Source organism: Pogona vitticeps, chromosome 1 (genome assembly GCF_051106095.1).
Source record: "Pogona vitticeps strain Pit_001003342236 chromosome 1, PviZW2.1, whole genome shotgun sequence".
NCBI lineage: Eukaryota > Metazoa > Chordata > Lepidosauria > Squamata > Agamidae > Pogona > Pogona vitticeps.
Window position 1 is genome coordinate 88,292,057 of NC_135783.1, and position 15,676 is coordinate 88,307,732.

The 15,676-nt window shown below is 38.6% G+C and overlaps 1 protein-coding gene across 47 annotated transcripts in view; it reads left to right on the forward strand.

The window, feature by feature from the left end:
* The window catches only part of TRDN (triadin), a 194,911-nt gene that overhangs the window by 60,252 nt on the left and 118,983 nt on the right, over positions 1-15,676 (forward strand). For all 47 annotated transcript variants that reach the window (XM_078383395.1, XM_078383409.1, XM_078383424.1 and 44 more), the window contains 3 exons: positions 4,052-4,111; positions 4,918-4,977; positions 11,680-11,802. In XM_078383395.1, coding sequence (XP_078239521.1) covers positions 4,052-4,111; positions 4,918-4,977; positions 11,680-11,802 — 243 coding nt within the window. The remainder of the gene's footprint in view (positions 1-4,051; positions 4,112-4,917; positions 4,978-11,679; positions 11,803-15,676) is intronic.

Genomic DNA, 15,676 nt, shown 5'->3' on the forward strand with positions numbered 1-15,676 from the left:
AATTTAGAGCTGTAATGTAACTCTGTTCTCAGATAGCTGTTCTAATATACATTCTCTCATTAGGTAGGTCGGTACTTTACATAGCAAAGGGCAGCCATTCACATTTGTTGAAAAAGAGCTCTGATAATTGCTTTGTCTTTGGGTGAGAAGTGACAAAAAAAGGAGTCAGCTTAGATTTTCCATTGCGTAGTGTCACTTTGTGAATGGCAGTGAGTGGAAGATGATGTCCTGTAGATCATCTTGACTGCTGCCATTGGTGTAGTCAACATTCAGGCTGTCCTTTGCTATGTAAAGATTGACATCTCTTTTTTTCCTAGTGGCAACACAGCAAACTAATATCCAGCAACATTGGCCCATTTCCTGGTATTTTGAATTGTGGATACAGAAATACAATATCCCACATTATAAACCAGAATTTTAAAAAAGAATTGGATATAGCATGTTCTTCACAGTAAAACCTAGAAAATCAATGCAATGTTTGCCTTTTGCTAATCTCAACAGGAGAACTAAGTACATGTCTTCCACATCTGCAACTGAAAGAGACCCTTCGCAGAAGAACTTCCTTCCCTTTGTGGCCCCTAGACACAAATGATTTGAGAATAAGTCAGTACAAGTGTGTGTGTGTGTCTGTGTGTGTGTGTCATGTTGTATGACTTAGATATGTATGGTATGTGAGCCAGAGACATAAATTGGAACTCAGGTTTTTGTGAGAAATTGAATTTCAATTGTTGTTGTGGGTTTTTCGGGCTCTTTGGCCGAAATGAGTAGGAACTCTGTCCATGAGAATATGCCAGCCACAGAGACTGGCGAAACATCAGGAAGAACAACCTTCAGAACACAGCCAAAGAGCCCGAAAAACCCACAACAACTATTAGATCCCGGCCATGAAAGCCTTCGCGAATACATTGAATTTCAATTCAATGGAAGTTGAAATGCTTAATCATTGTGCGGTGATCATATATGGTACATAATAGCTGTACTAATAACCTTAAGTAACATCATGGTAATTTTGGGGAAACAAAACATTTCTGACCCTCACCCCCACCCCAAAGGGCCTGAGGCTCTCTTGGAATCCCTTTCATTGTTAGAATTAAAAATCCCCCATCCCATGGCACCAAGTGATTTCCCAGCAAAAATAGGTATATCATAGGAACTTTGGGAGCTTCAGAGAGGCAGGATATTAAATGCTTTGTTTAAGAAAAATCACCAAATAACTTATGGAAGAGGATTTCAGCCAATACTTGGGTGGGTGTGTATTTCCTGAATAGTTCTATATGCTGACATTTCCTTCCTGCTGTATTCTAAACATGGGCAATAAATCAAAGAAAGGGCTCTGAACCAAAGAACAGCATATTTTATGGCTCAACAATGTTTTCAATGCCTTTAATTTCAATGCCTTGTAAATTCAATGCCTTTAATTAACAATTTGGGGGAGCCAAATCCTGTAACACATGTCTATAAGGATGTGTAAAAATATATTGTTAATATTTCTAAATGGTTTCCAACAGACAGTTTTTCATCTCAAAGGGTGTAAAATAACATGATTGCATTTCATGTGTATCCTCATATTGTTAGAAAAGGTGATGTCCGTTTCTGAGGAAATAAGATCCTAAGTAGTTGGAAAACCATTGGTTTTGAAAACCTAAGGTCATTGTGGCCTGTTTTCTTTGTAGCTAATGAAATACATTTTTAAAATACATACTCTTGCAATAATTTAATAAACTGTGCTGTTATCTCATGAAGAATCAGGATGGTTGCCTTGGTGACAGAGATTAGCTTTGCTAGTGCTAGATTCAGTCAGTTTTCTAAATATAAATTTGTAATATTTTGGATTTATTAACAGTGTCCCTCTCTGATAAAGATAAATTGCATCCCTTCAATTGACCATGCACATGTCTGATGAAACTACAACGTCTTTCATAACATAGAAGAAGATATGATGAGTTGAAACTTAAGCTTATTTGTTATAACAGGACAAGGCAGATGCCTAGAAAGAAATTTTAAGGGGTGTTTGGTTGGTTGGTGTTTTGTTTTGGGCTTTTTGCCTTCATCTTTTAAATTTTTTACAAGTTCTTTAATGTGTGTTCTGTCTGAGGCATAAACTTGCTTCATCATGTAGTGGCGAGACCCAAATCGAGTGGGGGCTTACACCTAGGCTTCCCCCCCCCCCGTGAATTTGGATTATTGGAAATAGGAACAACATTTATCACATCCACAGCAACACTGCCAATTGCTGTCCTTAAACTTTGTCACACAGAACTCAAAGGGAATTGCTTTCATTCATAGTCATGGATATAAAAATCACAGAAAGATCAAACAAAGTTGCAGCCTGAAAAGGATATGGGATAAAAAGTGACTCTGTGCAAAATAAAGATCAGAATTATGTTGAAACAATTAGGGTTCTGAAGTCATCCCTAGCTGTTAATCTTGGAAGGATTTGACAAAGAGATAAAGTGCAAGGAATGGGCTATTTTCTAAGAAAGACAATCTTCTATTTAGTAATACACCTTGACTTCTGTTATATTAATATGAATAGGTTGCTTCTGTATTGAGTTGAAATTAATGCAAATTAAAGTCAGATTCTAAAATAGACAGACTTTCCATCGATTTTTGCAGTAGTAGATAAGTTTACATTATCAAGAAGAATATAAATGGGTTTCTGACACCCTACATTGGGAGATGTGATCAATTTATACTGATTTAGGAACTTCAGTAAGTTCTTATATTAATTGTTAACTTCCATCAACATTTGCAAGATATTTTTATTCCTCCATTCCTTGTTATATCCAATGCAACATCTTGCTTTTGCTCCAGGTTTTGCTATCTGACAACTAGTTCAGCAACTGTGTGATTGCTTGTTTTTGTGAAATTATTACTGCAGGTTTGTTATCTCAGATAATGTGTTCGTAGCCTGGCTAAGCATCCTCTTCTTTCTTCTGGATGCTTTTACTTGATAAGAAAGATGGCCTGTGGTAGCTAATCATGATAATAGCTTCACACAAGAAATTAGTAAAGTCTCTTTTCTTCTCAGATAATTTAAGCCATATTACATTAACTGGTTAGCATGAATGCACTTCCAGGTCACAATTGATGCGCAGAACAAGATAATGTTCTATAGAAACAGTGATATCTGGGCTACTTGTAGGTTTCTGTCTGCCCTGTTGTATGGGAAGAGAGCCCAGTAAGGTGATTTGGGGGGGGGGGACACTACATTACATGATACATTACTAAACTGAACTGGATTTAGATTTCTAGCTTATCTTCTGGAACAACATGCTTGAGCTGAGTCCCACTAACAGAAACACATGTACATATATGCCCTTATGGGAAGACAATTTTGGCAATTTCTCTCTCCATCTCCATCTCTTCAGCATCACGTCCTTCAGTTCTCCAAAGCAGATTATTGGGTACACGGGGAAGTGCTGTGGGACAGGTGGAGTCATAAGCCTTTGCTTCCTCCTGCTTGCTCCTCTCCTTTAGCCAGCAGATCAAAAAGCTCCCACCAATGGAGGACTCTGGTGACGTTTGCTAGATCTAGCCTAATTATATTAAGAGTTCTCAGTAATTAAGTTCATGTAGAATTTATAGTATACAATAATACCATGCCAGTGAAATTTTTCCCTTAAGACAAATTATTTTAACATTGGGATTCCTCTCAGACCAGATCATTACAACATTGGGATTCTTCTCAGGCTGAATATCTGAGGAAATCTGAAGGAGGCCAAAGTAATATCGAAAAAAAAGGGCAGGAAAAATGCTAACAATGATTCCACAAACTGTTCCTAAATGCAAACTCTGAAGAAGAATTAGAGAATTGTCTTTAGATGAAGCATTTGAATGGCTTAAAAAAAGTGGAATGAACTTTGAATTTTGAAAACAGAGACACTGTCAAGAAGAGTACCTGTTGAAAACATCTCCTGTCAGATACAATGTCAAATACCTGATTTTCCATACACAATTTCAGATATTCCAGTCACCAACAATTGAAAACTGATAACATTTGCAAAGTACTGCTCTCCTTCTAATAACTGCTTTATTTCTTTTGCTTCAGAGATCCAGATAGATAAGCCCGAAAGAGAAGAGAAGATTGAAAAGAAGGCACTGCCGAGAGGTAATTATTTATATTAAATATATTGTGGATATGTTCTGTACATTTGAGAATATGACATTCTGAGAGAGAGAAAAAAGAAATAAATCTTGTGTAAATCTTGGGTCTGTCCTGGTTTGAATAATATTGCCCATCAGAGGGACATTAAGCATGCAGTAAGTAGGAAACACAAGAAATGGGCTCTATTACATCCTTCCAACTTAGACGCAGGGAAGTTGCACATTGTAGCTAGGATAAGGGGCAGATGAGTCTGTCAGTTTTACTGTCTGTTGCAGGTCTTTTTGCAGGCATTTCCCCCTAATATGTTCATCTTTGACATGCACATTTTCACTGATACGTATATGTATAGGTTTTATTGCAAATTATATACTGTATATTAGATTCCTTGTGTCCTTTTAGGACAAAAGAGGGGTATGAATCAATCAATCAATCAATCAACCAACTGTGTCTTGGTTTATATACTAGTTTGGAAACTTTAAATTATGTTATTTCATATTAAAATATGTGCTAAAAAGCTCTGTAGGAGAGATCTGTCACACACTGCTTCTATATGATAATCCATTCATTTCCATCCAAAAATGCTTCCCTGTAGCACACATTCAAAAGAGGAATGAACAATGAGTATTAGAAACAGAAGTACATTGAAGACTATGCCCTACATATGGATATTATGCTTTCCATTCATAATCTCTGATATTTTAATAGCAAGTGAACATGGGTACTGTATGTTTGCAATGCAATTTCTTCATTACTTTTCTAAGACTTTATTTCTCTACCACTAATGAACTCCTTTGTTCACTTGCTTCTAGAAATTCAAGGAGAGAAACCTGAAAAAAAGGAGAAAGTTGAGAAGAAACTGCCTCCCAAAGGTGATTATTTCCACTTTTTAAATATATTGTAGATATGTTCTACATAAACAAATGTATGGAACAACTCAGCAACCTATGCAAAATGCACATAAGTACTTGAATGTTGATGCAGTAACCCTATTCATCGGATAGAATTATCAGTTATTGCAGAAGTAAGCAGGACCAACTAAGAAATGCATAGATCTGTTTCACCCTGGTGTCGTGGAGAAACATGGATACTGAATGGAGTTCCCCAGGCACTGTTTTTGTGCAATTTCTCATTCTTAGTTGGGCAAGATTATACATGGAACTTGACACTATTCTCCATTAATAAACCTATTACATTTTAAAGCCAGAATCCTCTTCATCTATTCTTTAGCAGTCTGTGGCGTGAGTGGATGGACTGTTTCCAAGTTTGCCCAGGAGCTCCTTTCAGAAATGAAAGCCTCATACATTTCAGTGAGTCAGTGTCTGCCTTGTGCCATAACAAGCCAGATACTGCATGGAGTTCTACCTTGGCAAGGCATTACTCTGTCATGGCGCAGTGGTTAAAATGCTGTACTGCAGCTAAAACGGTGCTCACGACCTGGGGTTCAAATCCCAGGTAGCCGGCTCAAGGTTGACTCAGCCTTCCATCCTTCTGAGGTCGGTAAAATGAGTACCCAGCTTGCTGGGGGGGCAATGTGTAGCCTGTATAATTAAATTGTAAACCGCCCGGAGAGTGCTTGTAGCGCTATGGGGCGGTATATAAGTCCAATAAACAAATAAATAAATAAATATAAATAAATAAACTGGATTTTGATTTTTACTCAGACTGCTGGTGGTCTTAATCTTATCACATAAACTTTCTGATGACAGCATCCTCCTCTTGTGTACTCTTACCTTCCCTCACCCATGGCGTTAAAAACAGTACAATAAAGCCTGGATAGCACTCTCCCAGTCAGCAACAGTAGACTTTTTAGTCTGTTTTTCACTTAGATTGATGGAGGCTGTGCCAATGCCACCTGCTGCTGCCTGCCACTTGCACAGTTGAGTCCAAATTACCTCTTGGCACTTCTATACAGGTATTCAAGAAGCTGCAACCTTTGCAAATAAGCACAATAAAACCTAATTTAAAGTGTGTGGTATGTCCATAGCATAGTATAGCATGCAAGCAATTGCTTATGGACAGTATTTAGTCCAGTCTAGCAACAGAACAGTGGCAACCACAACAGCATCAGCACAATGTACCACTGTGTAAAGCTGCAATTATGAGTGAGGTCTTAACCACTTGACAAGCAATATGGCCTGTTGCTGGTCATTTTAAGATTAGTTTTTAAGTTTTGCACTTATTTCCTTGCTTACATGGGAGTAAGCTCCATGAGAAGTAGTAGAGCCTATTTCTGAGGAATGATGCACAGTGTTGCACTGTGTGTATTTTAGAATCTAAGTAGTTATTATTATTTTCCGTAATTATGTGGGTTGGCTCCTTTCTCTTTTAATAAGTTTTTTTAGTATCAGTGTATATAAACATTACAATTTAAGAAGGCAGGCTGCTAAACTTATAATTAATATATAATTGCATTAAAACACTTTCCAGAAGGCAGTTCATTGCAGAAGGGTATACATGCTTGCCAAGTTTTCAAAGCTAAACATAAAGAACTTTGCCAAATGTGTCTTTGTGAAAACAATAATATTGCTCATTAACTTTATGAAAACAGTAAAATTGCTTATTAACAGTGTGGCAAACCTTCTTGCTCCCATTCCTTCACCATTGGTTGTTATTTTTCTAGACTTTGTCTAGAAGGTTAGCAGTTATTAAAAGGATTTCTATAAACTCCCTCTTTAAAATCCAGATTAAGAAGCCAGACCCACTATCAACAATGTCCATGCATACATGACATGCATTTGGCAGCATCCTGCCCCCATTTGAGATTTTGTCAATTTCTCTGTGTGACAGCTCAGGGAAAAACTCAGAAAACCTTAGTCAAACCGTTCAGAAGCAGTTTTAGCACCATGAAGTCCTAGGTACCACCCTAGGACTTCACAAATGCAAGAGTGGATATTACCTTTTACTGGACCCCATTATAACCTTTCATGGATAAAATTCCACATCTTTAATCTTAGTATACACTCCCATGGATGGTGCAGAAAATTTGTCAACAGAACTCCAGAAATCTATGGTACGAGTACATGTCTGTGAGAGGTGATGTAAGTTCTCTTCAGGCTGCTGTCCTGAGCAGCTTTGTAATCTGGTTGGAATTGTTACACCCCTGCTCTTAAGACCAAAAGGTTGATGATTTTAGTGGTCCAATAAAAGGTATCCCCTACTCTTAAATTGTGTAATCTTGGGTACCACACGGCCTTCTCTTTTTTCTCTCAGTCTAGGATTTGTAGTTGATTTCTAATCAACTGGAACTAATAAAGAAGGATTTATAGTCAGCTCAGGAGAACTTCTGCAGAAACTCTATCCCCTCAGCTTCTGTATCTGGCTGTTACTGCACCAACAATCTCTTCCTGAAGGTATAGGTTCCCCTGCAGATTTGAAGTCAAGGACAGTGAGGAAAGAATTGGATGGGTTTGGGAGCTGTCTCCCTGTTTACCAGAACCCTTCAAGGAACCCCCCTTAGCGTAAGGTAGTTCAGAAATACCAGATGCTTGTCTTCAACACCTCCTAATCCTGCTCATGACAGGCAGAAGTATGTTTTTTAAAAGTGGCTTATATGCTTCCCAAGGAATGTACAGCTCCTCAGTGTGAACCAATTTCAATCTTGAACCAACTGAAATAAATGAATTATGGCAAACCACATGTAGCTTTTCGAAAAAGCCCGTCAACAGTCCTGTGAGGATATGGCAAATCCACTCTCTCCTTCAACTGAGTCTCATCAATTGAGGCATCAGAATCAGATTCAGTTTTTAAGTCGTTTACTGAAGAACACTGGAACTTGAGTAACTGTTTTCTTTCAAGATCTTTGCTCTTGGTGTAGAAGGTCCATTATCAACAGTCTCTGAAGTTTCTCTCCTGAAGGTTAACATAATTTGGAAACAGCAATAAATTATCAGTCCCATAAATTGGGTGTTGTTGTTTTTTTTGGCTCAAAATCTACATTCAATAATGGAATACCCATCTAGCAGGTTCCCAGACTTTCTTGTCCAGGTTCTTGTGAGGTTTGGAGGGGAGTTGTCTCATTCCTGGATTCCTGGATTCCAGGAGAAGATAGGCATTTTCAGATCTCTCAATTGTGGGCTTCTCCTTCAAAATACTCTCGCTCCTTCCTCCTCTTTTCCCTTTCTGCTGTCTCACCCCAATAGGGTGCTTCTGTACCTTTTTCTTCTACCACTCTTCCTCATCCACTTTCTTTAGGATTTACAGAGAAACCCTCTCCCCTGTCCAGGGGTCTTCTTTTATTATCTCTTCTCTGCTCTCTTCCCCTTCATCCTCTGCTTCTGCCCAGCAATCTACTGCCACTCCTCCTGCAGCTCCTCCCTCTTTATATCCCTTATTTCCTGTCAAAACCACCTTCTCTAACCAACCTTCTGTTCCTGGGCTTTTTTGAGACTCTACTTTTAATTTGGCTGTTCCTTTTCTTGAGCCTATTAAGTCTGAGGTGTTCCAGAGTTCCCTTCAGGTTTTCAGTGTTTATCATAGCCTGGCCTTTTTGATACTAATAAATATAGGAATGTGAGGAATTTTACTCTTTAGCTGGCATCTCATTTCCAGAAAAAGAAAGAACTTCTTTGCATATTCTAACATATATATAAGTGATTATAATGCAAAGCTGCATAGTGAAGTGAGGGGAAAAATCATGCTATGAAAAATAAAAATAAGAATGAAAATATCAGGTTGGCTTAAAATCAATCATGCATCAAACCAAAGCAAAATACAGACTAGGTGAAGGACTTAATACAGTGATTTCAAAAGCATTCATTGCACAAAGTATACCATATAATATCATGTACAGTTACAGATTCCTTATTAAATGTGTCTACGTGCTGAGGGGTGATAACATGCAGCCTAAAAGACTCTTTGCCTCAATAAATCAGCAGGCTAAATAGAGAGGAATGAGGATAAGTTTAAAATGTACTTGCATGATAAAGAAATATGTATTTCTACCACCAAACATACAATGAGTGAATGTGCTAAGCTAATTAGGTTGCCAACCCTGACCTATGAGTCTTGGCATCCTAGTTTCAGCACAATATGCTAATCTCAGATTGTAGGAGAAAATGACCACCATTTTCTCATATGGACAAGAAAAAGCTCTGGCTTAAGGCTATAGGCTTATCTGGCTATGACAGGTTCTGACAAAATAGGCCAAATAAAAATGTTGACATATCTTGTTTGGTGACACTGAAAATTTACAAGTCATGTTAGCTTTTAAGTATGACTGTAAGAGAAATGAAGTCATTCCTTTGTTTAACTCTGTCCTTATAGGTGTTGTTATTCTTGGTATTTGAAATTAGATTATTACATTGGATTTCATCACATTTTATAGGGTTTTCTTTTAAAATGGTGTAATCCTTTTTAGAAGCATCATCTGAAATAATAGACCATAAAATACCAGCCATTATCCTCATCCAAGCACACTATATCATATGGTGCCTTAAATGGGACGGAAAGTATAGTATCTTCCATGGCCCATGCTCATTTGGGCGGAATCACATGTGAAATGATCTCCTTATATTGAGTAACTAGGAGTAGCAGATGAACCCCAATGCTCTGCTGAAATTCACCACCCAATTTGTGGATGCCGAATTGAGAAGGCACTTAGCTGGCTACTAGCAGTGAAGGGATAAAATTATTCAAAGTATTTTGACAGTGAGGAATTCTAACACCAATGGCTTTTTAAAAAATATATTTTTTTTAAAAAAGTAGCTCTCCCATCACCATTATATCTCCAGAAATAGTGACAATTGCTTTGCATTTCCCTCACTTCCCTGTTTCTGTATTCCCTTGCAATGCCCCCTCCGTCACATTCTGAAATGTGGAGATGCGAAATTCCTCTTCCTGTTAGCGCTGGTCCATTCGTTCAGGATCCCCCATCTCTTTAAAGTTTGCTCATTCATAGGGCTGCTGTAAATTAGAGGTAACGTGATGGCATGGAACAGCAAGTTCTATCCAAATTTGAAGGCATGACAATCAAATGAAAGGAACAAACTGATCTCCACTCATTTGCATTTTGGGGGGCGATAGGGGCTAATTTTGGGGTGTGGTTGAGTACAAAATTTAGTGGCATCCCCACCTTTCTAATATTATTATTTAAGGTATTGTGAGGACATTAAGGTTACCATTAGTGCTAATGAGGAGCTAGAAGGAACATGGATATGTTTTATTCTCCTACCGCAGTATTCATCCTAGTAGCGACAACAATACCTAGCCAGTCACAGGCCCATTTCCCACTCCCATTTTGTTAGCAATTCATGGAAAAGAGGAGAGGCTGAGGACACAGTGTGGTTTCCCTATCTGTATTTGCTGTGAAGAATTAACTCATCCTCTTGGAACAATGAATATTGCTAAACTTTAAGAGGGAAAAAAAAGTCTTTGCCTGTAAAGCTGCAAATCTTGGTCTTTTGGTTGCCTCTGATGATTATGAGAACATTTTCCTACATAGTTTCTCTATATCTTAAGGATCTTTAATGTAGAAATGGATAGCAGCAGTGTGTGCTAGCAGCTGTCTGTGGGTGTTATTTTCATACACAAAATCAGGCCATGAGCGAGCAATGTTTAAAAATGCAGTTTCTCTTGAATATACATGCATGCTAAAGGAACACAACATTGCTAATTCATCTTCTTGCAGATGAACTAACTTCCAAAACTGGAGAAGAAAAACCTTCAGCTGGCAGGCAATGCATTATTGCTAAGAACACACAAATTGCTCTCTTGATGGGCTAAAAGTAGTTTCCCACACTGGGTTAAGAAACCAGCTTACTTCAGGAATATGAAAAATTAGAAGATGGAAAATAGGTTAGGCTTGTGTTTTGTGCATCATGTGTTTAGTAAAGACATGGAAGGAGAGGCAGGAGTGAATCCCACCACACTGTCTCTAGCTTCAAGGTTGAGATGGCATGGGGTGCTTTAAAGAAACATTTACAGTACTTGGTGCTTCATGGCATAAGGATTTATGTGCAATTGAAGCACTCCAACACCAGTCTAAGTAGTTAGTCTGATCAAGTGATTTTACACTCCATAACTGAAGCAATGGGCTTTGCGTGTAAGATGCACCAGATTCCCTCTGAAAATGCTGAAGTTCTCATAACATGCTAGCTTCAGAATCAAGGCAAGAATGCAGGACATCATTTTGCCAGCCATTCCTCCTGTAGTCTTTAATGAAAAAGAAGTTCCTTAATATTTTTTAAATGCTGCTCAGAAAGTCAGAAAATATGTTCTTCTTCAAGCCTATGTACTATATATCAGTAATTGTCATCCAAATTTGTCAAAAAATATATAAATGATATGACTTTCCCAAAAAAATTGACCAAAAGGTGTAATTGTTTTCCATTTTGGGCCATTATAGACTTGCTTTATATGGCACAACTTTTGCTGGTGCATGTTGAAATTGGTCACAGTTCTAAATTTCATCAAGTAGACTACTGGATGCCACATTTCAAGTTATTAATTTAACAGATATGACTTTAAAAAGAAAAGAAAATAGAACATCAGTGGCACAAACTTTTGTTGCAGCCTGCCTTGGGTCATCTTAATATATTTAAGTGACAGGAATATATTGCTCTTATTCTTTGTAGTAAGTCACAAAGAAAAGCCTGAAAAACCAGAGAAAGCCGAAAAACCAGAGAAAGCCGAAAAACCTAAAAAACCTGAAAAATCAGAGGAACTAGAAAAACCTGTGAAAAAAGAAGTCTATAAAGGTAAGAGAGAATGGGGTGATAAAAACCTTGATATGTGGGTGCCCAGGTGGTTGAATTTGTGTGACCACAGAATGATTTCAGCACTAGCAAAGTGCCACACACACTTTTGTACCAGAATATACCCTTCTGTCTGTATCTAAGGATATCTGCTTTGTTCGTTCGTTTAGTTGTTTAGTTGTGTCCGACTCTTCGTGACCCCATGGACCAGAGCATGCCAGGCCCTCCTATCTTCCACTGCCTCCTGGAGTTGGGTCAGATTCATGTTGGTTGCTTCGGTGACACTGTCCAACCATCTCATCCTCTGTCGTCCCCTTCTCCTCTTGCCTTCACACTTTCTCAACATCAGGGTCTTTTCCAGGGAATCTTCTCTTCTCATGAGATGGCCAAAGTATTGGAGCCTCAGCTTCAGGATCTGTCCTTCCAGTGAGCACTCAGGGTTGATTTCCTTTAGAATTGATAGGTTTGTTCTCCTTGCAGTCCAGGGGACTCTCAAGAGCCTCCTCCAGCACCACAGTTCAAAGGCATCAATTCTTTGGCGGTCAGCTTTCTTTTTGGTCCAGCTCTCACTTCCATACATCACTACAGGAAAAACCATAGCTTTGACTATTCGGACTTTTGTTGGCAAGGTGATATCTCTGCTTTTTAAGATGCTAGAAATGCCACTTTTTTCCCTTTCAGTTTAGATTTACTGAAGAAGGTATCAGTTCAGATTAATCCAGATTAGGACCTTGGCATGGGGGTGGGGTGAGGCAAGTAGGGGCACTGTTTTGGCCTTCTGTTGTAGAAATAATCTAATGTTAACTGCAAAATTGAGGTCTTAGGTAGAAGATAAAACACGTTTTTACAATATAATATGATGATGCTGGAGGATTCTGAGACTTTCCTAGACTTCCGGTCATTTCTAAAAATGTTTTATTGATCCTGCTTCTTATGAGTGTAGGTGATGAACTTGAGCAAGAGTTCACAAGTCCTGCCATGACCTGCGTACTGTTAAATAAAGACAGAGAGTGAACAGCACTTTCTTGCTTTTACCTTGAAAAGGGGGACAACACATCCTGTTCAGGCATGTTTTGTGTGTATTTGTCTCACTTGATGAAACAGGTTCACATAATCTTATCATTTACTGAAAAGCTATGCTCTGGAAAACCTACCTACTGATAATAGTTTACATAGAAAATAGCACAGTGTTTTTTTTTTTCCTCCACCATATTGTCACCTGAAATGCACAGGATCATCTGTTAATGAAAACACATATTGACATTTTAAACTGCTTTCCTGAATCAGGCTGTGAGTGAAATTGATTCAGGTCATTTGAGAATATGTTGACCACTCTTCAGTGTTTTCTTTCCACCAAACAAACAGAAGGTATTTGATTCTCTTCTAGGTTTTTAGTCTTTCTCAGTAAATGGGCAAAATAAACTTCTTATTAAGGCAAGGAAGAGGGAAATGCAACGAGTGAGCAAGCCACAGCTCACCAAGGATGTTTTTGTAGTTCCTGCATTATTGCCCCCAAAAGTACCAGTTCTAAAAAAGCCAAAAAAGCCATTTTCTGCTCCAGAAAGTCTCTGGGGTGGCGGTGATTTTGCAGTTGGATGCAGCCCCCTCCACACTTCCTCAGATCTCAACCCTACTAAAATGAAATCAGAAACAGCTTTCAGTTTTGAATTGTTATATGTTTTGCTCATTTTTAGGGCTGGCAAGGCAACACATGAGTCCTGGGGGCAAAAATTTGAGCCCCCTGGCCCTCCTAAAACTGCCTATTTCATTTAAAGGCAAAACATTGGAATGAAAAAGCAGTGATATAGATTTTTTTAAATTTTTTTAACCTATATTGTCATATCTTGCAATTATTGAGTAAAATTCTTATTGAGTTATGAGCTACTGGACTGTTGCAAACAGATTTCCTGGTCTTCCATCATGTCTCCAGCACCCACAACCCCCACAAAACTACACAGAGGACTGCGAGACCCTGATGAACAGGAGGACAGGGTGACTTGCAGTGTGGAAGGGAGAGAAAGTACCTGGAAAAATGAGTAGAGTCAACTTCTTTGAAGTGAATCTTTCCACTTTTTGAAGACAAATTCTGGGTCCAATCCACTGACTACAATCTTGTTTGGAGTGTGATGCTTTCATCAGTGTAGCCTGATTAGAATCCACAAATGTCACAAGCCCACCCACCTACTTTCCACTTTCCTGCTCAGGCAACCGGAATTGAAAAAGGAGCCAACCCTTTTATAATTCATAGAATCTTCTCTTTCTCTCTTTAAATTAATGTCAGATGTACCATGAAACTAGGCTAAGAAATAATATATTTTTGGTAACTGATCAGGAGATATGGGACAGGTTAGCTGTTTTAGAACTGGAGCCAATAATAAAAAGGGCTGGTATTCTTGTTGCCTAGCTAAGAATAGGTGAAAGCACAACCTTAGGCAATGGAGTCAGAGCTCCAAAAGACATGCTAACACATATATGACTGCATTTATTATGACTGCTCTTATTCTTAAGACAATTGCTACAGAACTGAGCAGGCAGATAAGAGTCTATAGGAAACAAAAAGTGGACATTAACTCTTCTCCAGCACACCATAGTCCTGACAATAATCTGGGTTCAATTCAAGGTTTTGGTTATTACCTTTGAAGTCCTACATAGGTTGGGATCCAATGCTTACTGGACCCTCTGCTGGGCCAGCTAAAGTAATCTGGATCTGCTCTTCTAAAGTTACCAAAACCAAACAATCTTGCTTGAGTGTATTTAAAAAATACCTTTCTGTGGTGTTGCCCTCCATGCTCTGGAATTCTCTTCCTGAGTCCCTGACATGATATCTCTGCAAGGATTCAGGAAAGGATGTATAAGATGGAGTTTTTTTTTCAGACATTAGGAACTGCTATTCCACCAATGGCATGGATTTTTACGTGATAAAATTGTTAATTTTGTTGCTAGGTGTTATTGCATGTTATTATTTATATGGGATATTTATTGTTACATGTATTGTTTTTGTGTTGTCCACTGTCTGGAGTCTTTTTGGAGAGAGCAGCAGCATAGAAAAAGGAAGGAAGGAAGGAAGGAAGGAAGGAAGGAAGGAAGGAAGGAAGGAAGGAAGGAAGGAAGGAAGGCAGGAAGGCAGGCAGGCAGGCAGGCAGGCAGGCAGGCAGGCAGGCAGGCAGGAAGGCAGGAAGGCAGGAAGGCAGGAAGGAAGGAAGGAAGAAAGAAAGAAAGAAAGAAAGAAAGAAAGAAAGAAAGAAAGAAAGAAAGAAAGAAAGAAAGAAAGAAAGAAAAATATTTGCCTGTGCCCAGGAGTGGTGCTAACCTGAGACGGTAGATTCTGTTGGGTCCAATGGAAGCTGTTCTCCTATCTTCTTTGCCGCTTCAATATGCTCTTGGGTGATAGGATTCAATATGTGTATTCTTTCACCCAAGAGCATAACTGTGGCATCATGCCTGCTTTGGCCCTCAGCCAGCTTCTACTGGAACTCTAACACCCACATCTGGCAGCACGATACATTTTTTTTCACTTGCCGTGGTTATAATTTTTAAATTAGAACTGCCATCAGCAGCTGTTTCTATCAGTAAAACGGTTATTACAAGTCACTGTGCATCAAAACAGTTTGTGCAAAATTACAAAGATAATTAGATTTTACTTTATTCAAATGTTTTTTTAAAGGAGAGACAGAAACAATGGGTCAACCACAAAAGGTGTAGGAGATATGGAAAAAAATTCTAAAAAGGTCCATTTGCCATCTGTTCTGTCCATTTTAATGGGACTTGCACAGTAATCCTGCACATCCCATTAAAATCAAGTAACCTTTTGTCTTGCCTTCATCTTGACTTCCAGTAAGGTGACTTTCAATAGTGCGTAAAAGAAAGAGTGGAGAAC